The sequence below is a fragment of the Oreochromis aureus genome, linkage group 6, assembly GCF_013358895.1.
Source record: "Oreochromis aureus strain Israel breed Guangdong linkage group 6, ZZ_aureus, whole genome shotgun sequence".
NCBI lineage: Eukaryota > Metazoa > Chordata > Actinopteri > Cichliformes > Cichlidae > Oreochromis > Oreochromis aureus.
The window spans coordinates 11,184,251-11,211,302 of NC_052947.1; the positions used below are offsets into that span (position 1 = coordinate 11,184,251).

Sequence of the window (27,052 nt, forward strand, 5' to 3'; positions counted from 1 at the left end):
ACACACTGGCCACACATTGTGAAATGCAACCCGCCTAATAAGGAAAGCAGATTGAACATGCTGAGGAAACATGTCTGTACCATTTCTCACATCCTAACCAACCACAAAGTGGGTCACTGGTGTGAACAGGAAGGGGTATTCAATTTCCTCACCATGTGTCTTCATGGTCTCTGTCTATTGTGCAATCTTTCTTTTATTTCCTCCTTATCTTTTCCCTTCTTTATTCTCATCTTATTTTCATTATAAGACTGTTTGTACTTTTGATAGTCCATCTGGAGCTCCATAAAAAATTAATGCAGTAATCCTAAGTGCAAACAATTGATCTTCAGATATACATTCGCCTCCTATAGTCTACTCCTAAACAGCGGATGACATTCTGACACTCTTTAGTCACTGCCAGAAACATACACTCAACCTGTTAGCCCACTAGTGTATGTGGAGGTTTCTGTGCTCATTATAACTGTACAAAACAGGGGCTTGAGGTAATCCAAGGTACCAATTTTTTACTTGAATACTTTATTTTAGTAGATGAACTGAGAGGTCAAAGGAAATAAGGTGAAAGGGAGTATGATCTGCGCCTAATGTGCTTATGCAAAGTTTAAGGTGGGATGCTAATCCACAGACTGTATAAAAAAGCACTACTGAAGGCCTCGTTTTGAGGCCTCATGGTTTTACAGATATGAAATATCAATGTAGACCCTGTGACATCATCCAGTGGTTTTGTACTCCATATTTTGAAGCCTCAGTGTCAGTGTTTCAAAACCAAAAATTTCAAAACTTAGACTTTCAAAGAGCTCGAGTGCTAAGATTTTAGCTAACACTAGCAGTTTTGTTTAGCAGGCTACATCCATATATTGTATGGGTGTGACACACACACTGTAACACACACCTGCTAATTAGTGTTAACTAACAGCAATTCCTGGAATTTCACTCATCAAAACTAAAGCACCAACTTCCTGGACATGATAACATGACAAACACAAGCGAGAGTTCCCGCTCAGTAGCTCAATTCTAAAGGTGAGGCCTAGCAGACACTACTCGTCAAAGTAATCAGTCAAAGTGGCCAGCACGCTAATGTTAAGCCTTGATAAGCATTAAAAAGGTGAGCTTTTAAAAAAAATCCCATCCTGTATGGTTTTAAGAAATAAAAATTAGCACCAAATACTTTGGCGGCATTTTTGGGGTGTTCTTTTGGAGCCAGCCTCAAGTGGTCATCAGAGGAACTGCAGTTTTTTGCCACTTCCACTTTGGCCTAATTTGCAGTTATAGATTTGAGACTGAGTAAATATACAACAACATGCATATGACTTACCTCTCTTTTGTTTGTTTTCTTCCTGTCCTTAAAGTATCCCAGCTAAGTATTTTAAACCATCTGCACTATTATATTTGAAAGAGAAGTAAACTCTAGTGCTGCTACTATACATCATGACTGCCAGATTGTTATACATGTGTAGTGTTTTTTCTCCCCTTACAGGAAGCTGCTTGTTTGCTTGTTAGTAATTTCATAACTGATAAGGAAAGATTGCGTGTCAACTTTTTCCTATAAGAGAAGACTGAAAAAAACACCTAAAATTCTGAAGCCAACCTGAGATGTTGGTGCTGATGCTATAATGAAGATAATTTGTTGCCAAGTGAAAAACAAAAACCTTCAAACAGATCAAAAACCTAGAGGACAGAGATGTGTGATTGAAATTTGTAGACTACATCTTAAAGACTCGTTGCAAACAACCTCTGATTTAAGGGAAACAAGACTCGTATTAGTGCAAATCTATTCAGTTTTATTTATATAGCTCCAAATCTCAACAATAGTCACTTCAAGGAACTCGTCAACATGTTCCTGGAAACAGCACGCCTCTTTAATGACCCACTGATATTACAGTGGAACCCCGACTTACGAAATTAATTCGTTCCAGAGGGTCTTTTGTAAGTCAAAATTTTCGTAAGTCGAAGCACCTATTTCCATCACCTTTTGAGTGAGGCGATGGTGGCTGAAGACGAAGTTCTTGGTGGAGGAGGAGGTGGTGGAGGCTGAAGAAAGCATACGAGCATCACTCGAATCACTTGCAGAAAGTTTTTTCGGCCCCATTATGAATGAACGATAGGCTAATTGCTAACTGCAACAACAATACGTGTTTCACGTCGAACAGCGAAACGCAAGTACGAAAGCCAAGGGGTTATCACATGATTCGGAAGGCATTCTGGGCTCAGCCAATCAGAGCCAGCGGATTTGGTTACGCAGGCATTTTGTCGTACCAAGGGCAGAAATATTGCCGTTAAGTGCTTTCGTAACTTGAATTTTTTCGTTAAATGGGGTCTTTGTAAGCCGGGGTTCCACTGTACCTGCTAAAGACTGCTAAAGATCCCCTCCTCTGTGGCTTTGGTGGCAATTTTGTTTCTCCCTAAGATATTTTGCTAGAACTGCATGGATCTTCGCTTGTTTTTCTTTTCTAGTGAACTTGACTTTTTCCAGTATTTTTCTTTTCCTCCCGCTTTTAATTGTTATTACAGCTACTACTGTAATCTAGTGTTAAGTGAGGATTTCCCCTGCTTGCTGATAATCTATGACTTTTTAATATGAAACTTAACTGACATCAGTACCTGTGGGGGTTTAATAATGAGAAAAAATAATAATACCTAATAATACTAATGCTAATGCTAATAAACCGCAGCCTACACACACGCCACATTTTCTTGAGAAAAATGTCTGTTTCAGTTTCTCTCAAGCATAGTACAGTACACATGGTGTTAAACTAGTTGATTATAAGTCAAACAGTAAATAACATTTTGAGCTTGGACCCTTATTTGTAAGTTACAGTGAAATAATCGTCTCTTTATCAGAGGAAGTCTTAACACCCACGTGGCTCACATTGTCAGTTCGGGGAACATTTTTTTTCTCTGCCTATCACTATCTTTAGTTCACTGCTAGTTTCCACTTAAACCTGACATACTGATATGAATACAAAAATAATTTTTCTGTGGTACAGCTCGGACCCAGAGCCCACTTCTTCAAATAATCATGATCAAATTAAACTGTCAGACACTGAACACACTGCCTTTGCTATCACCACTATCACCACACTATCACCACTGAATGTATATTGCACTTCTCGGGTGATTTGTGCTGACACCTCAGCAGTAACTGCTCAAACTGATTAAACCCTTAAAAGTGGGACACTAAAGTGGACTAAATTCTACATACTCTTAAACTAAAATCTTCATTAAAAAAACCCTCAAATATTTACAGGTGATATGAAAGTAGAATGAGAGCCTTCAGCGTTCGGGTCCTTCTTCTGTGGAACCTTGAGGTTACTGCTGTTGTGATTTGGTGCTATATAATAAAGCTGAATTGAACTGAACTGAAAAATTGGAACCAGGGGCCAGTTTGAATTTGGGAGTCAGATAACCTCTCTAATTTTTAGAGTAGGCTTAAAACTTTATTTTTGATAAAGTTTACACTTTATCTGGATTGTGTGACCCTGAACCCTCCACCCTAGTTATGCAGCAACAGGGCTAGGCTGCTAACCACTGAGTGTTTCACTCACCTCTTTTCACTCTCTCTGTGTTTATACACCACTTTGCGTGTAATCATTGGTTATTATTAATCTCTGGCTCTCTTTCACAGTGTGCATTTTGTCCTGTTGGAACAAATGAAATAAAACTGAATGGAAACTGATCAACAAAGTAATTGAGGATGATCAAAAATAATAAACTAACCCCCAAAGAAGAAAGAAAATCAGAGGAACTCAAGCTATCTTGGTTACCTAGGGCAAAGACTGATTGAGGTTTACACAGCTTTAATTACTTTGAGCATTTATTACTACAATACATCAGATGTGACAGACATGTCCACCCTAAAGCTCACTCCACTCCATGTGATCATTTACAGTTCACCTGCTACTTTAGTTTATATCAGGGGTGTCAAACATAAGGCACAGGTGCCAGAATCAGCTCAGCAGAGACTACAAGAGCAGAGACTAAGCGCCTTGAGGCGACTGTTGTTGTGATTTGGTGCTATATAAATAAAATTGAATTGAACTGAATTGAATGTGGTCCACTGAAAAGCTTTTATTATTATCATTATTATTATTAATGTGAAAGAGGGCATAGAATTTGAACTCTTAACTGTTTCTGTCGTACGTTTCAGGGGGTTTTCTATTGATAAATAATGCCAGAAAAGTTTCTGAAAATGCTCTACTATAGAAAAAAAAATATGAACATTATTATGAATACTAATAGTCTGGGCAAAGAGCTACCAGAACTTGTGTAATTTTACACACTGCAGTTGTTTTTCTTATATGAAGATATCTCGGGTATTATGATGTAAAATTAGCACGACATCCTTGGTTTTTATCAGCCGCCCGAGTAGTGTCCTTGCCCACTCTGTCAATCACTTTGACGCTCCGCTCTCATTGGCTGACATGCCCCACCGCCAGCCAAACAGGGGAGCCGGGGTGGATACCAAAAACGCGCAGGTTGGCAGAAGGAATGACCAAAGAGCTCCAAGCTGCTGCTTTAGTAAGAACGAGCTGGAGCAAGAGAGGGAGCGGCTGCCGCGCCCTGTGTACGCCTCCTAAAACGAGTTACTGCGCACAGGTAACAACTGCTAAACCCACCGGAAGCGAGACAAAAGTTCGAGTAAAGGTGACGGAGAAGACCGAGCGCATTTAACTTTGTGGGACTCAAAAGTAAAGGGTGGACTGGAGCCTCGATAGAAACAGAAAAAAATATAATAGTTTCTTTTTTTCGGCCCTCTGTTGTTGTGGGGTTTTCCTTTTGTTTTCTCACTTTTGCTTGTGAGCCTTACAAGTCCGGGGAGGAGTTCTCAGGTGCGAAAACAAGCAGAGATTTAACCTGGATAACTATACCTGCTGGAGGCGTTCACAGACGACTAAAGGTGAGTTCAAACTCGTCTCCCGCTCCACATTCACATTTCTGCCCCTACTTCTGTCAGCGGAGGGCGACGAGTTTGAAATGCGCGCCCGGGGAGACGAAATGTTCGTACGGTTTGCTTCATTGTTTCCTCCGTGCGGAGGTCGCGACTCCCGTGAGCGTGCGGAGGCATCCGAGCGGAAGGAGTCTGGAGCTCATTACCTTACAGAGAAGCAGCCATTCCTTTTTCTTTTCTTTCTTTTTTTTTTTTTTCTTTTTAATGCAGCTAAGCAGTTTTGCCACGCTTACGACGATGGCAGTGTTAACTTTCTTCCAGAGTAAGACACCCTTTTCCCCCTCTGCCTTCTTTTTCCCGGATGTCTGCACAGCACACTGAATATATGCAAATAGAAAAGGGGGAAAAAAAACCCGCCACTCATCTTACACGCACATTTACAGCACAGGTGTCGCCTACAGGAAAACAGCCCTGCAATAAACTGCTCCAGGTCTGTGGACAAAGTGTTACAGCGTGTTCACTTAACTCTGTGTACATTTTGTTTAAATGCAGTTAATGAGGAGCTTTTCCAGTTCTCTTCTACTTAAATTCACAGGATTAAAAACAAAAGTTATTAATCATTCAGTCTAAGAACCACAAGCAACGGACTATTTTCTTCAATCAGCAGTCTGTCACAGAATTAAAAGTTGAGTTTACGGCACGTTGTAAAAAGCGAAAGCAGCAAATCTGCATATGAAAAGCTTGAACATGCAGATTTTTTGTACGGGAAAAAAAAAATAAGTAGCCTAATGCCACTTGTGACAAGTCTTATTGTTGCTTCCACGCATTTTCTTTAGCTCAGTGTAGTTCACTTTAGGACCAGAGTATTGAGACAAAGTAAAATTGTGTCTGTGCCTCTTCTTCATAAACCACCATAAAGTTAACATCTCTGATCTGCTTATTGTCTGATCGTATCCATTGCTCAGTCGTACTCTCTAACAAGGTGCCAGAAAGCATTAAACCTCTTTTATTTTGCCTGTTTAGTTTGACTTTAAGTTATTTTGGAGGGAGGGCTGTTCAGATTATTCAATTCAGAGCTATAGAAAAAGCACTGATTTGCTTTTTTTTTTTTTTTTTTTTTACTGAGTTCGAGCAGCTGTGTCAGCGTTCATGTCAAAGATGTAACAGGACAAACCCTAATTTGTGAATGGTAAATGGACTGGTTATTGTCCATAGTCTATAGTGCTTTTCTACTCTGCTGGAGCACTCCAAGTGCTTTATCAGACCTGGCCTGTCAGCTGAGGTGTGAATTGACATGAAATGCTAATGATCACTGCATCAAAAGTGAAACTGGAGCATGTTTGACTTAAAGTCTCAAAAGTTTTTTTTTAAAAACCCCTGCAGTAAACACACAACGCCTCAAACTTATATATACGTTTTAAATTACATTCCTGACCCAGTCTCCAGGGTCCCTCATTTCACTATTTATGCATATCAGCAGTGCATGTCCTCAGCTTTTATTACTTGGGCTTTAAAAACAAACAAAAAAAAGATTACAGGAAATGCTAATTATGGGAATGAAGATTAAAGGAAAAACAAGGGTTTGTTGGGGGGTTAAGTTTTGTTATTTTTTTAAGTTTTAAAAGCGAAACAAAATGACTGGATCAGTCGTATCGGTAGAAGCAAGCAGCTGTCTGTTCATGTGTCTGGGCGATCAAAGGCCTAAAGGTAATCTTCATACAGGTGACACATGGTGAGCGATGTCAATACTTCACAGTAGAAGAGATTGAGATAGGGTCTTGTAGAGAGTACAGTTTTTACCTGGAATCAGAGGTCACAAACACAATCGACTGTGTCTGCCTACACCGCCGTATTGGTTTCAGCTATTATGTGTGTGTGGGTGCATGCATTTCCTAGTACTGTTTCCTATTCTAAAGAAAGGCTGGCTAAAGTCAATATGCTAAGACTTTTCCTTTAGGGAGAAGGAGAGCAACACTGAGGGGAGGAGGAAGAAAAGGCCTTGGGTGTGGCTCCCCTGGTAATGACCAGTTTCCATTCAAACCGGTGTTTACTGATCCCGTCGAGTCCTTTCACGCACAAACACAGACACACGATGCATGAAAACTCACAGGGTGCGTACATGCATGCAGTCTGGTAGAGCCACACAGGCTGGAAGTGTGCACGCACACACACAAAAAAGGGTCAAGTTTAGAGGAATGCGCAAAAGTTTTAATTAGTCGTGCAGGAAATGCTGTAATTGAATGTTAGCTGGTGGTGACAGTTGAGTTATCTTTGTTCTGATGCAAGCTGGTTTGTTGTCATGAACTTGTGTGTTCAGGTCACAAGTGTCAGTTGTAAACCCACTAAGACAACAGAAAATGTGGGGAGGGAAAACTTTATGTATGTATGTGTGAATGGAGGGGGAGGGGAAGGTATGAGACTGTAACCCACAACTTCCTAACATGAGCTTCTTTCTTTTTTTCACATGTCAAGTATTTGTTTAGCATATGCACGTATAAGTCTATTCTGTGCCTAACGAGCTTCGGTGTGATTTAGATTTCCAGTCTGTGTTCAGAACTGTAGCTGCTGTTATAGCTTAAGCTCGACTTAAGCTGACCAAAAGTTTCACTTTAGGTCTTTATTTAGCCTGTAATAATACTTTATTTTTGTAGTGTTTATCATTTTTATATTTTTACATTCTTGAACACTTGGCCAGAAGTTTGACATAAAAGGACAAAAGTAGTCATGTGTGAATGAGTACCATTTCTGAGTATATAATTTAAAATATTAAAAAAAACCTCTTGCGTATTCCCTGACCGGTTGCCAAGTAGTTGCTAGAGGTTGCTGGCTAACACTAGGGACAAGAACCTTCTTGTGATTGCTTTGATCATTAGCTGATTGCAGTGTTCACCTTTAGTGAGTGGGTGTGGGACAAAACAGAAACTAGACTGTTCACCTTCAAGGTAAAAGTTTCCCCTTGTTGGTTTCAGGCCGGTAAGGGAAGCATAATTTTGCCTTCTTTATCCTGTTGAGGACACTTTGGCGACTGGAGGAGCCTTTTATAGAATAACATCCTTCCCACTTGTGGAGGATCAGAGAGGTATGCTATCAAGCGAGTTTGAGTTAGTCAGCTATGTTGAACCTTAAGGTCAGGTTTGTGTCATGAAAGTGACACTCTTTATCTGCCTAAATCAGCATGGTAATGCATACTCCTGAACAGGTTATGTTCAGAGTTTCAGTTTAAATTGACTGGAAGCGCCGCGCATTCACTCCTTATTTTATAGTTTAAATATAGATTCTCTGCTGGTGGAATACGTTTTATATGTGTGTGGTGTTAAGCCGTTAACATCACAAATTAAGCCCAGCTGTAAAGTTCCAAAAGTGGAAACTGTGCATCGTGTGGTCAATGGGATTGGCTGGTGATGCAAAAAGTGTCTAAAAGTTTTTGTTCTTGACTCTGCTGCCAAGTCTGTCTAATGCTGCTGGAATTGTAGCTATTCAACCAAAGAAAACACCAGGAATATGTGTTGAATGAATAAATTAATTTCACTTTGAACAGCCGACTGCGCTAAAGCCATTATCACATGTCCGTTATTAGATTGCGGGATAGTAACACTTACTGTTTAAATGTATCCTGTATTATGTTTCAGTGCTCTAATGTGCAGTCGGCACCTTTTGACACAAAAAGCAGCACTGAACATGCACACTACAGTAAAAATACCTTTTTTAAAATGTTTATATTTTTAACAACTGTGAGTAATGTTTTGCAGCATTAATTTCCTGTCTTACAAGATATGACAGTGTTGCATTTTCCATTATATTTCACCATTTCTATTATCATAATTTTCTCATCATCATGTGGTAACTTTAAAAAAAAAAATTTGAGCAGGCAGACAGTCTGAAGAGGAAAGCCCAGCTTATCAGATGAAGTTGATATCCGCTGTTACATGTTATCTCCAACCAGGCTTTTAGACTTTGCTGAGACGGCTAACACTGTGTTGAACTAACTTCATTGTGTACCTGTCTACAACCTAAATCAGAGTTGCTGCAACAGATTTACTATTATTTCTCTATTTGTGTAGCAAGCTCTTATTAGCGCATTAGTTTGATATTTTGGGAAATGAAACAAAAAGTCTGGTCATTAAAGTGTCCCACATACCAAGAAAGGGTTAAAGCTTATTTTTACACTTTATGTCAAATGAGAGAACAAACTTCGTTGGTGAACATTAGCGATGTGCCTTTAGCTTCACTTTTACAGTACATAAGTTATATCAACTTAGTGGTATTTTTCTTAACAGCTACCCATTTCCCAAAGTGCTGAACGTTTCCTTTTAAGCAGCTTTAACAAAAAAAAAAGCTCTATATTTTTGTCTTCATGAATCCGATATTTACTCTTGCCAATGTGAGGCAGGCTCTACTCAGTAACTTCTCACTGACTAGTCATGTGCTTTGTTTGTCTCCTGTATGATGCTGGCCACATAGCAGCGTTTGTGTTGTGGCTAAAACGGTGCAGAAGATGCGACGAGCACTTCAGCTGTGACACATCCTGTGACAACAGCTGCTCTGAGGAGCTCAAGATGCATTTTGCATTTATGATTTGTGGTTTTTGCCCTTTGATATGGAAAATACAGTTTCAAATATACATGACTGTCAGCACTGCACAGTCCTGAAGGTGCCTTCTGAAATTAAGGTATGCAGTTGGGCACCGAATTATGACTTAAGAGCTCATCTTTCTTATTTACATTTTTGGCTTAATGCAGATGTAAACGTTTAGATGTGAATTGCAGTCTTATGTTGGCCTTATACGAACAGAGCTCCCCCATGTGATTATGCATTTAAAATAAGGAGTGGACTCATCCACTTAGTACAATGGGTAAAATGAAAGTATGACTTTAAAACACAGATCCAACTAGGAGAACCTTTTTTTTTTAAAGCCACAGCTGGTGGCTTTATGGTAGCAATATAGTATTGCATTCTTAAGAGGAATAACAGAATAGCATCCTTCACACCTTCCTCTTGCTTGCCAAAAATAATTTGATGTTGTTCGGTGAGATTCAGACACACATTGTCCATGCACACCACTGTTTCACTTTCACACAGCACTACTTTTAACCATTTGGATCCTGCCACAGTCTATCACCACAGTTTTTTTGTTTTTTGTTTTTTTTGTTGTTGTTGTTTTTTTTCCTTTATTTATTTTTTTTTTTTTAACTTCCTCATCTGTTTTACTTTGTTGCCTCGATCAAAATTCAAACCCTCTTTCCTGCAGTGGTCTCATCCATCACTTCATTTCCAACCCTGTGAAGTTTGTACTCCCGCTGCATTTCTCGCGTTTTTGATTTGGCATTTCTTTCCACACATCCTTGGTAGGAGAATGGGTCACTAAGGTTCCCTCCCTGTGTGTGTGTGTGTGTGTGTGTGTGTGTGTGTGTGTGTGTGTGTGTGTGTGTGTGTGTGTGTGTGTGTGTGTGTGTGTGTGTGTGTGTGTGTGTGGTGCATGTTTGGATTAAGATTGAGTTACATAGCTGGATTGTGTAATTGTGAGGTGTGTCTCTTCTGTAGGGAGCAGCTCTGCTGTTTCCATTGTTGGGAGAGGTGGAACTGACGGCACTGCGGTGTTGTCGTGCAGTGCTGCTTTTCACAGGAGAGTGGAGACTATGTGAGAGGTTGTGTTGCAGACTCAGCAATAAGAGCGCGCTGTGCAGCATGTGCAGGTTTACCCTAAATAGAGGATTAAAGTCAGTCGTTGGCTGCGTTTTGAGTGCGTGTCTTGAAGCAATTGTCGACTTTTGATCTGAACTGAGGTCATTTTCAGTTAGTCATTTAAAGCCTTTCCTGTTCCTGTTGTGACATGTCAGACTGTAAAGATAGGAGTTACTCATTCGTAGTATATGAATAGTGTTGTCTTTGTTACAAATCAGGGTTTTCTGGCTTGTACGGGGCACAGTTACCCACGATGTAAATTCTCTTGAAAATGTAGATCCATATTTCTGTTTTCTGCTAAAAAAAAAAAAAAAACCCTAACTTTTTATTTGGGCTTCATACCTTAATCTTAAAGCTGAGCTGCTGGAGATGGCTCAGTAGATATAAATGCCTTGGATAAGTTGATTAATCAGATAGTTAATGCAAAAAATGCCACTCTACACGTATTTCAACAATGCTGGTTAAATGTACGGGTGGCACGGTGGTTAGCACTGTTGCCGCACAGCAAGAAGGTCCTGAGTTCAATTCCAACATCAGGCCGGGGTCTTTCTGTGTGGAGTTTGCATGTTCTCCCCGTGTTTGCGTGGGTTCTCTCCGGGTACTCCGGCTTCCTCCCACCGTCCAAAGACATGCAACTTGTGGGGTTAGGTTAATTGGATAATCCAAATTGCCACTAGGTGTGAATGTGCGAGCGAATGTGTGTGCGAGTGGTTGTCTGTCCTTGTGTGTTGGCCCTGCGACAGACTGGCGACCTGTCCAGGGTGTACCCCGCCTCTCGCCCTATGACAGCTGGGATAGGCTCCAGCGCCCCCCGCGACCCTGAAAAGGATAAGCGGAAGCGAATGGATGGATGGATGGATGGTTAAATGTACATGTAGTCTGAGATGTTCTGAACCACTAAAACAAAGACACCTTTTGCTTTCAGCACTTACTTCAATAATATTGTAAAGTGATTTCAGTTCACAGTTGTTTTTGCAGCAGGACACTGAAACACTAGAGGACTGACAGGAGAGGTGCGGTTGGTACCCTGTTTACCCATAACTTACTTGGGGGCAAATGATGCATACTGCATTATCTGTGTTGGCTGGGCCAACTTTATTATCGCAGCTAAACACTGTTTCCAAACAGGAGCATCTTTCTAGGATTAGTAAATGAGCTCAGCTGCGTGTTCAAGCTGGAGAAACTGCCCTCTGGGTGTGCATGCTTTGTAGTGCATTGCAGTAAACCATGTCGGCATTTCTGCATTAGTTTAACAGGAAGAAGGGCCCCTGTATTTTTGATAGTATTGAAAGCCATAACATCAGGACATGTGTGTAGATACTGCCTTCAGTACATGGATTTTATGAAGGTTAGATGTTAGTGGCGTTAATAAAGTGGTAATTCCTGTTGGTGCAAAGTCAGCTTGATCTTGCTGCCCTACCTTTTTACTGTGAAAGAATATATTTGAATATGGTACAAAGCAGGATGTTTTCTTTTCTCACACTCAGGCTTAGCAGGGGTGTTTAGTTTATTTAGTTCATTTTAATGAATTATTTATTGATACCTTATAATTTCCATTCCATATTAGGTATCCATTTTGTTTGCCCACTATATACAAAAAGCTTTTCTGGTAATCCCCCCCCCCCCCCACACACACACACCTAGGGGGAAAATTTTTGCATGATAAAGATTCTTTATTTTTGTCACTATGTTCCAGCAATAGTCCAAATTTCTAGTCATGGTAAAAACACGCCTGTTTAAGTCTAAGACGTAATGCATTAGGACAAAATTAAAAGAATCTGGTTTAGCAAAATTATCCCAAGATCCGACAGCAATACTCAGAAATTATGAAGAAAACAAACAAAACCAAGCGTTACATCTGAGACCCTACAAGCCTCAGTTTAGGATGTTAAATGTTACAGTTCATGAAGGTATGCAGGTATGGCCTGTCTGGAATGGTTAGCAGCACAGTTTAACTTTGGTAAAGTGAATGAACCAAAACGTATGTAGAATGATGTCCTTTGGGCAGATGAGACCAAAGTAAAGCTGTTTGCCCATAATCTACAGCAAAAACCAAATGCATATTAGCTCAAACCATGGTGGTGGAGTCGTGTTAATTTTTACCAAAGGATGTGGGCACCTTGCAGTTCCTGAGTTGATCATGTTCTCATCTGTGTACCAAAGTATTCTAGAGTCAAATGCGAGGCCATATGACCCCCACCACTTGACCTAAACCGAGTGATGCAACAGCGCAATGATCCCAAGCACAGCCGGTAACTTTGGTTGGAAAAGGAAAAAAAAAAATCAAGGTGTTCCGACGTCAACCTGACGGGGACTTTAAGAGAGCATAAATGACTGCCAGCAAACTGCAATGAACGGAATGTAAAGAAATTCCTACACCGTGATGTGAGAGACTGATGAAGTAAAATAGCAAATGATTACTTCAAGTTATAAGTTCTACTTGGTTTTTCACACACTGCTTCTGCATTTTTGTTAATTTTGAGATTGCATGTTTAACTCAGGCGGTATTTAACTAATCTTAAGACCTGGTGAAGACTTGGTTATTTTATGTCATCTGAATATGGGTGTACTTCCTTTTTACCTTAATCTTGTCAAACTACATTATTTTAAATGTTTACTCTCTAAATATTGAACATTTTAAAAGTTAAGATTTGCTATTATATATCTAGGTTAGATATCATTATTTCATTATCAACAGTTTCTATAGTTTGTTAATTAACCCTCATCACTGATTTTGAACTGTTATGCATAATTTAATGTTTGCTCAAACATACTTTTTTCTCCAGAATGTAGATGTGAATCCAGTGCCCAGGCTTTCAGACTTCTGGATAACTCCAGTCCTCACCTGCTCAGCTAATGGCATGCCGATCTCCAAACCACCAAATGTGGCGAGTCTCAGTGGTGCCCTAGTCCTTCTGTTTTGCTCTGCGTCTGCAACACCACCCTGCTCTTTGTGATCGTCAATGTTTCTCTGATCCCGCACCCTGCTCACGCCTCAGGATGGGTAACATAACCGACACATGCCACGACAATGAGGGAATCTATTTTTTCTACAACAACAGTGGAAAGCCCATCAAGACAGAATGGAACAAGCGTGACTATGTGATTGTAACCCTGGGCATGATCGTTTGCTTCATTGTTATTTTTTCCAACTTTTTGGTCATAGCGGCCATTTTCAAAAACAGACGGTTTCACTTTCCCATCTACTACTTGTTGGGTAATATGGCTTTGGCAGACCTCTTTGCAGGTAACAATTCTTTTTTCTTTTCTTTCTTTTTTTTTTTTAATTATTTTTGTAACTTTATGAAATAACTTTTAAGTGCCCAGAAAACCCTTCACAAAGTGAAAGTAGTACAAAGTGAAGACATCCTCTCAGGTCATTTTTCGGTTGTTTTTATCAAAAATTCAGTGTCTTATGTGGTAGAAGTTTTTATGTGCAACTATGGGCTATCATGGATACAAGGAGGGTGGTTATACTAGAAAACCTAACATCTAACAAGACCACAGCTTTGAAATGCAAGTTTACTGTGGTGAAACTGGCCAGTGTCTCTGAGATCCTCATATTTCATGTAAAGACATTCCAAAGGTTGCCGTGGTCTGGGTAACAACGATAGACTCAGCACAGAATGTAACAGTGTAAACACTTTACCTCTGTTTAAAAGCTCTCTTCACTTTCCTCCTCCTAGGTTTTGCTTATCTCCACATGATGTTACATACTGGTCCCTGGACTATAAAGCTATCGCTGAGCCAGTGGTTTACTCGTCAGGGGTTGATAAATACCAGCCTGACAGCCTCAGTCCTCAACCTCCTCTTCGTGGCTGTGGAGCGCCACCAGACTATCTTCAACGTCCAGCTCCACAGCAGCATGAGCACCCGGCGTGTTTTCATAATCGTGCTGTTAATTTGGCTGGTGGCAATAATCATGGGCCTGGTTCCTCAAATGGGTTGGAACTGCACATGCCATCTGAGCGAATGCTCCACCATGGCACCGCTGTACCACCGCAGCTTCCTGATATTCTGGGCGGTTCTTAACTTAATAACCTTCTCCATCATGTTGGCCGTATACACCCGGATCTTTCTCTATGTGAGGCACAAGGGCAGGCAGATGTCACAGCACACCTCAACGACGAGACAGAGAGAAACCATGATGAACTTGATGAAGACCGTCTCCATGATCCTGGGTAAGGGAGTGCACACAATACATATCAAGTCAAATAGTTATGTTTAAAACAGAATATTGCTAGTATTGATTGTGGGGAAGCTTTAAGCAATGTTATTAAGACACAGCAGCTTTTTGTATGCAAGCTTTCTGCTATTCTGCACGCATGCATGTATGTATGGTGAAAGTTAGTGAATTGCTTTGTGTCCTGAACTGCATCCAGCACACAAACAACCGAATTAAACTGCCAACACAATTTTGGCTCTTTAATTAGCATCTGCACAGACAGCATGCTAACATGAAGCTTTTCAAGAACCCAAAGTGATGATAAAGCTCAGTGAATTCCAATGACCTGTTCACTGCTTTTGAACAGGTAACAAAAGCAGTGATGAGCAGTCGGGCTGCATCCTCCATTTCTACCTGTTCATGTTTCTACAGTAGAATCACCGTGGAGATCACTTTGGAATATCTTTGAACTGGTTTTCAGTTTTTCATTGTCTTACTAATTTTGTGTAAACTCTAAAAGAAAGATCTTACATGTGTCCTCACTAGGACAGGGATCTGTGTTAGCATGTTGGACTGCAGCCTAAGGTTTATATTGTTAACGGGCATTTATGAGACAGTGCGTTATGGACTAACAAGAAAATAATGTAACAAGTATTGTTATAGACTACTTTCTCTGGCAAGCAATTACCGTAAAAAAAAAATATATACACACACACACACACACACACACCACACAATATGAAATGAAGGTGACTGTTGTTGAGATTTGGCGCTATATAAATACATTTTAATTGAATTACTTGTGAGAAAATAACATGTAACATATTACTGTTTGTGTGTGTGTGTCCCAAACTTTGGTTGTGAAGGACTCTGGTTGAATATGCTAAGAACTTTGCAAACGATGTTAATTCAAATCCTGCGTATTATAAATCTCTGTGTGCAAGGGACGAGGCTGAAAACCAATGAACTGTACATGAGTTCAGTTCGCTTTCACGCTCAACTGTCAACACTCAACACAGATACTTGAAGTAGCAACTTGGAGGGAGCGCTCCAATCTTTTCTGGACTTGAACCTCGGCCTCATCCTCAGGCGTCGGTTCTCACGCTGATCACTTCACAATCAGCTGCAAACTATCACAGTGCAAGCTGGAGGTCACCACCTAATGACTCCAACAGAACCACATCATCTGTGAAGAGCACCGATGAGATCCTGAGACAAGCCTCTAACATTGGCTGTGCTTGGAAATTCTATCCGTAAAAATAATGAACACAATCGATGACGAAGGGCAGTTCTGTCAGTTACACCAATGCCCACCAGGAGTGGTCCCAATAAATGATTGCAATGCAAACCACTGCGATCTACTGAAAGTTTACTTCTGCTTCTTTCTGTGCAGAGGATAGGGCTTCCAGAGAAAACGTTTATCTTGATCTTCTCACACAGCCAGCCTCCTCGGCCCGTGCAGGCTCGTCTCTTTGCTTGTTTGTTCTCATTAAAATGGGCTTTACACACACATTAACTCTGCTCTCTTCCTCCCACTGATTCCTCTTGTTTTCTAAACTAGTTTTGCTCCTCTGTCTCTTTCTAGATCACTCTCTCATTCGAGAGAGTGATTTTGAACTTTCGATTAAATTCCTCAAAATTTAAACCCCCCAAAAAACACAAATGTTTCTCCTGTCGCTCAGCAGCCAGGTTTCAGCTGCTCTGGCATGTAAGGAAGTTGAAGAAAACCTTGAGCATGTCCTGACAGGGAGCTGCATAGTTTCGTTACCATGACAGAAAACTGTTTCATTTCTGCCTGCATGTCACTGCTGACAGTATGAACTTGAAACCCCTGTACCTGCGAGCAACATGATCATGACAGTGAGGACACTTCCTCATTTTTACGTCCTGCGATTACAATGTGAGGGCTAGTATTCAGGTGAGTCAAAGTTAGGGCTATGGTTCTGAGAGAAGCATAGAGCACTTTGAACCCGAGTGTCTGCTCTGACAGCTGGTAGTTTTCCATATATTAGTGCTGAACAGGCTACAAAATTGTGCAAATGGTGAATTGCTGCGCTGCCTAATCAATAACCCGATAATGGAATTTGATGAAACCAAATCCGTGTGTGTGTTGTGGAGTGCATTGTCTACAAAAGAATTTCCCTTTCCCTGATCTTCTTCCCCCTACACCTTTAAATTATTTACAACTGTTCATTTTTTTTTCTTTTAGTAATTTCTCTTTAATCTGTTACTTTGTTGATTTCCCATATTATTATTTTTCCATTGACCCTCCCTTTCCTCTCCCCTGACTCTGTAGGCTGCTTTGTGGTCTGCTGGACGCCCGCACTGGTCGTGCTGCTGCTCGATGGTCTGAACTATGACAAGAGTTTGGTGCTAGGCCTCGAGAAATACTGCTTGGTGCTGGCAGAGTGCAACTCCTTCGTCAACCCCATCATCTACTGCTTCAGGGACCAAGACATGAGGAGGACCTTCAAGGAGATCCTGTGCTGCAACTGGTCTCAGAGCCACAAGAACAGAGGCTTCTCTGAAGTTAAATTTCACACCGTGGAGCAAGAGGTACTGTCCGAGAGCAATGGAATCGATGACAGCAATCACAATCAAAACAAGCACATGCTCTAAGGACTGTTTATGATTTTAAACCACTTGGTATCACGCTGACTGTAGTCAGATGATCTGTCCATCTAAATATTTTGAGAGATATGTGCGACAGCAGCATAGCTGAATGTGGCTTGTTGTGGGGTTGTTTTGTTTTGTTTTGTTTTTATTTTTGTTTTTAATCTCTCTCTATATATTTATCTACATATCCATATATATAGATATAGAGACAGAGATAGATATATTTGTTGTTTAATTGTCTGAATGTCATACCTGCAAACAGTCCAATTTGTCCCAGATTTTCAGTCTGTATACACACAGTTTACACACTGCATCCAGTTTCCATCCATCTGTCAGTGAGACCTGGCAAAATCAGGGCACGCAGACGCAGCTAGTCTTTGCACAGGCAAAGAGTTAGGTGTCTGATGTTTTTGTTCGTTTTTATTCTTGTTATCATTTTAACATTTCAATTTTTCTTACTGCAAAGACCTGAAAAGAGTCCTGAATTATAAGTTACATGTTGCAGAACCTCTCAGCATGTCCCCAAGTTAAATTGAACAACAGGTGAAAAGCAGTTTCATCAGAGCGAGCCGCATTAAAATTTCCTCGGAGCGCCCAGGGACAGTCTGTAAAGCGCTTTCAAAATGCAGATTCACACATTACTGTCTCCACTCAGGTATATTGAGAACTTGGCTTGCGGAGAGAGAATTTTTTTTTATTATTGTTATTATTGTTGTTGGTTTTGTGGCTTACTTTTTCATTTATTTTTATTTTTTGGATGCATATTTTTTTTTGGAAAAAACACGCATCTTCACTGTAATACTCACTTCCCCAGTCAAAGCCTTTGTGCTTCTTTTTTTTTTTTTTTTTTTATTCAGCTGAGAGCTCGTCTGTGGTTGTATTATTTGAAAATTGTATTAGTCTTGTTTGGGGGAAAAAAAAAAAAAAAAAAAATGTGCTTTTTGCTTTTCTTTTGCGCTGCAGTATCACTGTGTTGACTGGTCCAAGAGATGGTTTAGTTCATGGCGATTGGGGATGTCACAGCATTTATTGAAGCATAAACAAACACTGCGCTTGCTGAAAATTGTTAAGTAGAATTTCTTTAATAAGGATGTGTGAAAAAACACATGCAGAGAAAACCTCCAACAGAGGTCCAAAACACAGAACTCATTCAACACAGTGACTGTGTGAAATGACCCATAACTTGAACTTTGATATTATACAGTGGTGGTTTTTTTTTTTTTTTTTTTCTTTTGGGTTTTTTTTTCCTTTCTTTGTTTTGTTTTTAAACTATGATCTCTTGGTTGTGTGCTTCCTTCTTTCAGTTCTTCTTTCTCACACTTTAATCCTGTCGCTAAATTCTCTGTATGGATTTGTGCCACACTGTGGTGTCAGTCATTAATGTGGGAACTGGTAAGGCAAATGGACTTCTGTTTAACCTTAGTTTCTGTTCAGCTCACAGCTGCAGACTCGTCACCATCATTCAGAAATGTATCACCTACTTTTTTTGTGTGTGGGTACTGCACCTAGCCAAATCAGACTAAACTTTGCATTAACTTTTAGTTTCACCATGTCAAATGCAAGCTGACTTTTTAAGCATGTTTTCAGATTTAATACCAAAGCTTAGCAATCTGAAAACATCTAAACCCATGCTTGAATGTGCACTGCACATGCGGGAAAGTGCACACTGCTTTGCCGGCTGCTATTGGTGGAGGTGGTCAAGAGTTGACGAGTGGGTGGAAGCTGGGAAGAAAGAGGCACACGGCCAAAGAGCGATGAAAGTGTTGGAATCTGAGCTAAAGACAGAAACAACAGGGCTGCAAAAATGTTATGTTGCCAGTTACTGTATCAGTTTGTTCACTGTTCAGTTTACGCTCCAAAATGTTGTAAAAACTAAAGATTTACCTAAATAACTGCACGGTGCTGTAGGTAGTTTTTCTGTGTAAACAAAAAAATACAAACATTTCAAACATAATTCGCAGATTGACACTTAAAGTATTACCTAAATATCGGTGTAGTAGATATTCTCAGTCAGTCTCAGTTTGTGTGCTAATTAACTGCCACCAGTGACTGTATATGCTTTCTCGTGGGTCAGTAGTGCTAAAATAAGGGTCTTTGACTGGATGTCTTATAGGAGCGCCTAAAACTATGTTAATAAATGCTGATCGTGCTGAAATTCTGACTCAACATCTGTTAAACATAGAAACTAAATTGGAAAAAAATAAAGAAAAATAAAAGACGCAAACATGTATTCTGATAGATTTTAAGTTAAGATGATTTTAGACCGACTTTCAGGCTATTGGTGCATTAACTGCACAGCAAGTCATGCTATTTGTTTAAGCATTTTTATGGAATAATCTAAATCCGCCAGCACAACTCCTCTCATTCAGATTGCTGATTTGCCATCGTTATTGTTTAAGCTCTGTATCTATAATTTGGCTTAAAATTACAGTTTGAACCTTCAGTCTGTCTTAACCTGTTCAAAATTTGGTTGCAAGTAGCGCTAGGTGTGGAAGCTACAAAATATGGATGTGCAAAACATCTGTGTTCACTGTGTCCCATCATTCATGCAGAATAAAGGCCACAAATTTAATTCCATGCATATGCGCCTTTTATCCAGCTAAGGCGTCAGACTTCTTAACAGAAGATCAAGGAGCGACCTTCACAGAGCTCTTCAAAATCCCATTCACCTAGGTCTTTATGGCCTCACTGCCTTGTGCTATAAACAGATTTGGAAATTACCCAAATGCCTGGAATTATCCTGTTGCCTGATGCAACTATTACTCTAGTTTATGCTGACCGTCACATTTCTGTGTCCTGTGTGCACTTCATTAATCCATGCTAATTTGTAGGCTGTGTACACTCATGTTGTGCAGTGTTTAAACCACTCCAGATGTGTGCTGGTGGTTAGCGGGTCATGCTTCTTGCCACATTTCCTCTGACTTGTTACTCTGGCATGTATGTTCAAAGAATACGTTCTCGGTACAGAGGAAGTGCTGCAAAGAGTGTTATCTTGTTAGTGTGCACAGTGAGCAATGATGCACAGAAACATTGTTTCTTTTTCTTTTTTCTTTTTTGTTGTTGCGGGGTCATAAAGATCAAAGAGGCATTTAGGCAACTGAAAGGAAGTTGCATCATTTATGGAGAACATTACCTGTAAGCATTGCTGATTATTACAAGAAACTCTCAAAGAGCACAGCATTGTGTCTGTATATACATATAGATAGAGATATCTATATAGATAGAGATATCTATCTATCTATCTATCTATCTATCTATCTATCTCCCAGTTATACCTCTTGTCATTTAGATTTTAATTAAATCAAAGTGTTAACACCGATTGTTATATTATAGGTGTACTTTTTGGTATTGTTCTAGCGATTCAGGACATTTTTACGTGATTTTTTTTTTTTTTTTTGGGGGGCTTTTGTTTCATTCTTTAAATTTTGTACATTGCTACGACTAATAAGAATAAATGCACCATCTGTGTACATCTGCAACTTGTTTGGTCGTGTGTCTGCTGCTTTGCGGTAACTGCTGAAATTTGCAATTTAGAGTCACGGCAGGTCGTGTGGAAACGCTCCTTCGGGTATGAACATGAAATTCATCCATTTTTCTAACCGCTTGTTGTTAATGTTTTTTTGCTAGTTTGCATATGACTAACCCACCCACCTCCCCCCTCTCTTTTTCACATTGTCCCTGTTGCACCTAATCCTTATCCCTTATCATCGTCATCATTATTATGTTGTTTATTTTTAAACCTTTCACCCTCCTGGTTCTTCTAGCTCATTTATGATTCTTGTCTCACACTCTTGTTTCTCCACCTTTGTCTCTAGAACGGTAAGTCTCGTATCCCCAAGGCGATAGAGAGGAGCAACGGGACGCCTCTCATCCATGCCAGCTCAGAGGACATCCCAGAAAGGTCCAATTAACTGAGACCAGCTTAGAAATTTCAAGGCACGTACACATACAGCTGACAAGTGAACGGATCTTTACATGTACACAAAAATGAGCCTTGAGCTGGTTCTTCAAGGATTATATAGACTCTTTAAGGATTTTACCTCTGCTGTGAGTGGACACTGGTTTACTGGGTCTGCAGCTACTGGGAGAAGTGATACTATCTTTGGCTGAAAGCTGCATAACAGCAGCTTGATCTTCTCATTTAAAGACAAGCCCGCCATCAACACCTCCTGCTGCACACAGACGCGTACGCATTGTTGGGGTCACTTGGACAACATGGGAGACACGTGAGAGTTTCCTGTTGAGACACGAGTGACTGACCAATGTTGTGTGTGGGGGTTTTTTTGGGGTTTTTTTTGGGTTTTTTTTTGGTTTTTTTTTCTCTTCCCCCCCCCCCCCAGTGACTACGCTGATGGACGAGCAACGCCTAAAAAAGCTGCACAGCAGATCCGTGGAACAAATGAGTGAAAATGTGCAGTCATAAAGAATATGCTCTGAGCTTAATCTGATCCAAGTTGTTACCACTAGTGCAGTAATTGCATGACCCAAAAGGTTTTTGTGATATGTAGCCTGGCCACACCTGTGTGTGTGCGTGTGTGTGTGTGTGTGTGTGTGTGTGTGTGTGTGCGTGGTGAATAAAATAAGAGAAACACCCCACTTTTATAGTGTGGATTGATAAAAGGTAAACAGTAAAGTCTTAAAGGATGGATTTTATTGGCTGTTTTATTGGACTGTGTTACTTTGAGTAAAGAGTCAGCTTATGTGTATTCAGATATAGTTTCAGACAGAGGCCCATTGGCTGCTCTAAGGGCATTAATAAGTGATTTATTAACTTTAAAGTTATAGATTAATCAGGTTTGACATTTTAAACTAGTTCAAATGATTTTAGGGGGTTTCTTACACTTTTCGTCCAATCAGCAGCATCTCTTTTCACATTTGTGGATGGTGTACGTGTCACAAATGTGTTACAGATTATTTTGTTTTTAAATCCCTCAAGGTAGCATGTCTGTTATGACGCACAATTTTCTTTTTCTTTTACTCGTCAAAATGAGGACAGTGGCTTGCAAATCTGTGGCCAGTGAAAAATGTGGTTACAAATGCTGCTTTTCTTTTTAACGTACAGCCAGTGTGATATGAGAATGAGATATAAGTTGTTGTTGTTTTTAATTGCTGCCTGTGTTTGCATAATGTATATTGTCTCTGCTCAGTGGAAACAATGTTCACTTGTACAATGTTTGTCATAGAAATATACAACTTAAACTTGCAATGACATTGTAATGGTTGATATTGTAACAGTATTCAGTAAAACTGCAGTTAGTAGCAATTTGGAGGAGGGAGGGGGAAATGAAGCTCAACATTTGTCAGTAGGATGATAATCCACACACGTTTTTATTGCTGAGTAAAGTGTGAATAAAGCTTTTGAGTAAAATATTGCAGCGGATTAATATTGACATTGGGGGAAGCTGACATGTTTAAAAGAAGAAGCGTTCATGGCTGTAACACTGTTGCCGTTATAATCTGCTCTCTGAGTGACGTCATTAAAAACGTGTATCTTCCTGACTGTCCTGTGGCCTGTTTGCAGAGTTGTCACATCTTCCTGTCAGATTCGAGGTGGTTGTTATCTGTTTGCAGCTGGATGAATGGATCTTATGATCACACTGAGTTTCTTTTTAGGCACCTTTGTGTCGCTTGTTGGGTCATTTGCCTTATTTTCCTCAGCAAGAGGAACAGTGTCTGTCTGACTGATAATGTCTTTCTTCTCATCCTTGGAAAATTTCTTTTTTATTTGCTCTCCTACTCTTTCCAGCCCCCCTTTGTCCTTCTCCTTCCTTCCCGGTGAATCAGTTTGACTCGTCTCTTTTTTTGTGTTATCCACAGAGAGTCTTTTCAGCAATGTCGGCACTTTCTTGTTTGCTATCAGTGACGGTTTCTTCTTGGAATGCTTGTCCTTCCTCGACTTTTTCACACTCAGTTTTTCCAGCGACAGAGCGTTCTTCTTGCGTTTCTTATGAGGCAGCACCCTCTTCAGTTGACTCCAGGTCTTTTTCAGAGGAGATTTCTTCTTCTTTGGCCAAAAAAGGGCTCTCTTTGAGGTGGAGCCACCCATTGCTGACCTGCAGGAAGAAGTAAAATGTGATCAGCACAAACACAAGTTTAACACAGTTATACCTCATACATCATACCTTTTAAAAAAAAAAAAATAATAATTGAAAGCTAGATTTTAAGATTGTTTAAATAAAAACTCCTAATGTGTAACTATGTCTTGATGCATGCTCAATCATCCAGGTAAGAATGTGTAACTATATTTGGAGTTTTTAGATGAGCAAAATTTGAAAACTGAAAATGTCAACAGGGCCATGAGGAGAAATAAACTGAGATCATGTAAATCCAAGCTGATGGTCGTTAAATGTATTTCAGTGCTAGGTCTTAGAAAAATGTTATATTTTAACTACTCATCTGGTTAATTTAATTATATTAATGAGTTTAGTTCTCAGTCAAGGAGCAAATGAATTAATAATGATCTAAGGTAAAGATCCCCAACAAGGCTCAACATCCTGTAGTGGACCCCGTGCTCACTGCCCAGCACTACGTTTCACAGATGAGAGCAGTTCAATCTGAACGCATGCGACTGACGTGAAAGAATCTGGAGAAGTCGTGGTGAATGTTACACAACAACACCTGACTGCCATTAGGTATCAGGATGAAATTCTTGGACACACTGTCAAACCTTACACTGGTACGGTGGGTTCTGGGTTCCTCCTGGTGCATGACAGTAGGCTACCTGACCTCATGTGGTGAGAGTATGTGGACATTTCTTTGAGGATGAAGGAATCGCCTCAGTCGATATACTTGCCTGACCTAAATCCAATAGAACACCTCTGGGACATTATGTTTGAGTCCATCCGACACTGCCAGGTTGAACCTCAGACTGTCCAGGAGCTGAGTGATGCCCTGGTCGAGCTGTGGGAGCATCTGTTTTCTCATTGGGAACATGCGCACAAGCATGTGAGGGCCAAACAAATTTCTGAGCCTGCATCATTTTTTCACTTTGATTTTCAGTATCTTTAAATTCAGCCCTCTGTAGGTTCTTTTCATTCATAACACATGTCCATATCAGTATAGATATCCTGAAGCTTTTTTTTTTTTTTTTTTTTAAAAACCCCAAAAAACAATGGAGATTTAATGTGTTTTAAAAGTGTTCCTTTAATTTTTTGAGCAGTGTAAATATAGATAGGTATTTATTTATGTGTGTGTAGACATACAGAAATATAGTGCGTTTTAAATTTCTAGTTTGGTGATTCACATGAATGTATATATATATATACACACAATTATCTGGGCAAAAATAGATGCAGTGTAATGGTCACACCAGAAACCACACAGTGAAGATGTGGTGCTAACTCTTTCCTGTAACATTTACTTAGTTTAAGGTTTCACTCAAAATGCATTTAGACTTCATTTGCAATAGTATTACTATTCAAAATAATTCAAACTAATATTTTTAAGTGATGAGCATGTCACTCTGGACTATCAGCTCAGTCTCTACTATTTGCAACAATAACTGTAATATATGATAAGTAGCTTTGATAGTATAAGTACAATACCAAAAGTGATCAAATCTGACAACTCTTATATTTCAAAAGGTAAAAGAAGTATAACAAAAACAAGTTCCTGTTCATACTATTTTATCTGATGCTAAAACCTCCAAGCAGAAAGCCAGCGTAATGAAGTCTACGTACCGCGAGTGCTCTCCACAGTCAGACTGAGCAAATGTTTCGGTTGACGTTCCGTGTCGTCTGTGCCGAGCTTAAACCCGAGACTGCTAATAATGAACATTTACACAACACATACCCTTATGGAAAGTCTCTTAAGAATCCACATCAGATAACACCACTGTCCTCCTGACTCTGTGGCAAAGACTCGGCTTTTTTCCATGTGATCATGCAGCAAACACAGACAGAAAAACCTGGAAGAACCAACCTGTTCTGTGACATTCTCCAGTGCTGACTCTGTTTGTGTTTCTGCTGTGTCAAAGAGGCATGTCTGCCTCTTAAAAAGCCATAATGGACACTTATGACGTGTATTTTTGCTGATTACAGTTTTGCACTGTTGGTACACAGTTGGTCCATTTATAAGAACTGAAACAAAACATTTAACCAGAGTGCCCTCTGGATCACTGTTGAACTTTGTGAATTTCTGTTTGGGTTTTTTTCTTTTTGCATTAACTTCAACAACAACTGAGCACAGTGTCAAGCACCGCCTCACCCACAGTCATTTGTCACAGAAGGTTTGAACTGAAATGAAACTGAAGCTCGCTGATCCAGAAGATAAATCACTCACATTCTCACTCTCTCTTGTTCGGCTCCGTCTTTATCCTCTCTGCTCAGAAATCTCAGAGTCACTCAGTTTCATTTTAACAAGATTTCTGATGCAGTTTGCAGGTTTCTGGGCATGATGTTTGCTCACACGAGATCCAGTTCCTGCAGTTTCTTACACAGTGCAAAAGTTTTCTAAAACATTCGAGCTTAACCTGTTTTCTTTCGTTTCCTGAATGCCGCAAGAGAAATGCTTCCATGAAATGAAGATTCTTTGGGGGTTTTGTGTGTTAAGACTTAAGATGTGCTGCAGCTTGGCTTTTTAGCAGCACGTTGCTGATGTTTTGATTGTCAGGGTGGTTTCCTGTTTCCTGAGTTTGTAACATGTATCACTGGTTATATTCACTAGCATGCTTTGGTTGTCCAAATTCATTTAGTGCAGTTTCAGCACTGAATGAATTTCAACACTGTTCTTCTGTCTGCAGGCAGCTGTTTCATAATTTGTGGTCATGCAAACCTTCAACCTTCAAGGGCCCAACCAGATAAGAGCGTCAGACTGTGGCTTTTACATTAACCCTAGCGGTTAACTACCACATGGAAAAAAAACCTATCAATAACAAGACTCTGTAAGGGTCTCAGGGAGACGAATCTAATAGAAATGTAATGTTTTTCAGTGAAATTCTTTGTGGTTTGGCAAACTTGAAAACTACAGAATCAATATTTAGGAATCAGTGGCCAAGAGCGTTTCCAGCTAAAACGGATCTCTTCAGACAGAGCTTATGTCAGGTCTAGCCCCTCGGTTCAGAGGTTCACACATCACCTCTTCATAAGTGGCAGAGAATTCATTCACAACTATATTTAAACTGATTAAAAGGCAGGATGTGGGCGAGATGACGCTAGAACTCTATTAGTACTACTATGGATGGCTATACTAGTATCAGCAATATGAGACCTTTTGGGAGTTTTTTTCAGAGTGCTTCAGTTTGCTTTTATCATAAAATCTTTTGTTTGTTTCTGTAGTTTGTTTCGGTAGGCTACAGTAAAGCTTGGGCAAAATTTGCAAGAATTTAACGCAGACTTTTTTCACTTTCTCATTGAAGTTACTGCGTTAGAATACGGTGTGAAAATGAATGCGAATAAGACTGTAACACGACATAATGTGGAACAAACGAAGCGCTCTGAGTACTTTCCAGATGCAGTGAGTGATCGTGTGAGTGATCGAGTTGATGCCTTGCTCAAGGGCGCCGCCGTATGGAGGAAGGAGGCTGTTACTCGCGTTTATGCCGAGTCTACAGGCTGAAAAGTGGCGTCAGGTAATTCCATCAATATACTCTTGTGAACGGGAGCGGAGGTTTGTTAGTGCTGTTTGTGCTGCTGCGGAGAGCCTCGTCGATCTGAGGAACATCCTCATTGGCTGATTTGTGACGTTTAGGGGGGCGTGGAGCCGGC

The 27,052-nt window shown here is 40.1% G+C and overlaps 1 protein-coding gene and 1 long non-coding RNA gene across 2 annotated transcripts; one reads left to right on the forward strand and one right to left on the reverse strand.

Moving 5' to 3' along the window:
- The first annotated feature begins 4,503 nt into the window (after window positions 1-4,503).
- LOC116327565 (lysophosphatidic acid receptor 2-like) lies at window positions 4,504-22,843 on the forward strand. The gene is made up of 5 exons (XM_031749178.2): window positions 4,504-4,894; window positions 13,354-13,814; window positions 14,254-14,748; window positions 17,029-17,288; window positions 21,164-22,843. The coding sequence occupies exons 2-5, from the start codon at window positions 13,568-13,570 to the stop codon at window positions 21,257-21,259; spliced, it is 1,098 nt and encodes a 365-aa protein (XP_031605038.1). The 5' UTR covers window positions 4,504-4,894; window positions 13,354-13,567; the 3' UTR covers window positions 21,260-22,843.
- Window positions 22,653-25,334, reverse strand: LOC120440575. The gene is made up of 2 exons (XR_005613352.1): window positions 25,028-25,334; window positions 22,653-23,401 (listed from the first exon to the last, which is right to left on the reverse strand). It is a non-coding gene; the product is annotated as an uncharacterized LOC120440575 (long non-coding RNA).
- Window positions 25,335-27,052: the final 1,718 nt, after the last annotated feature.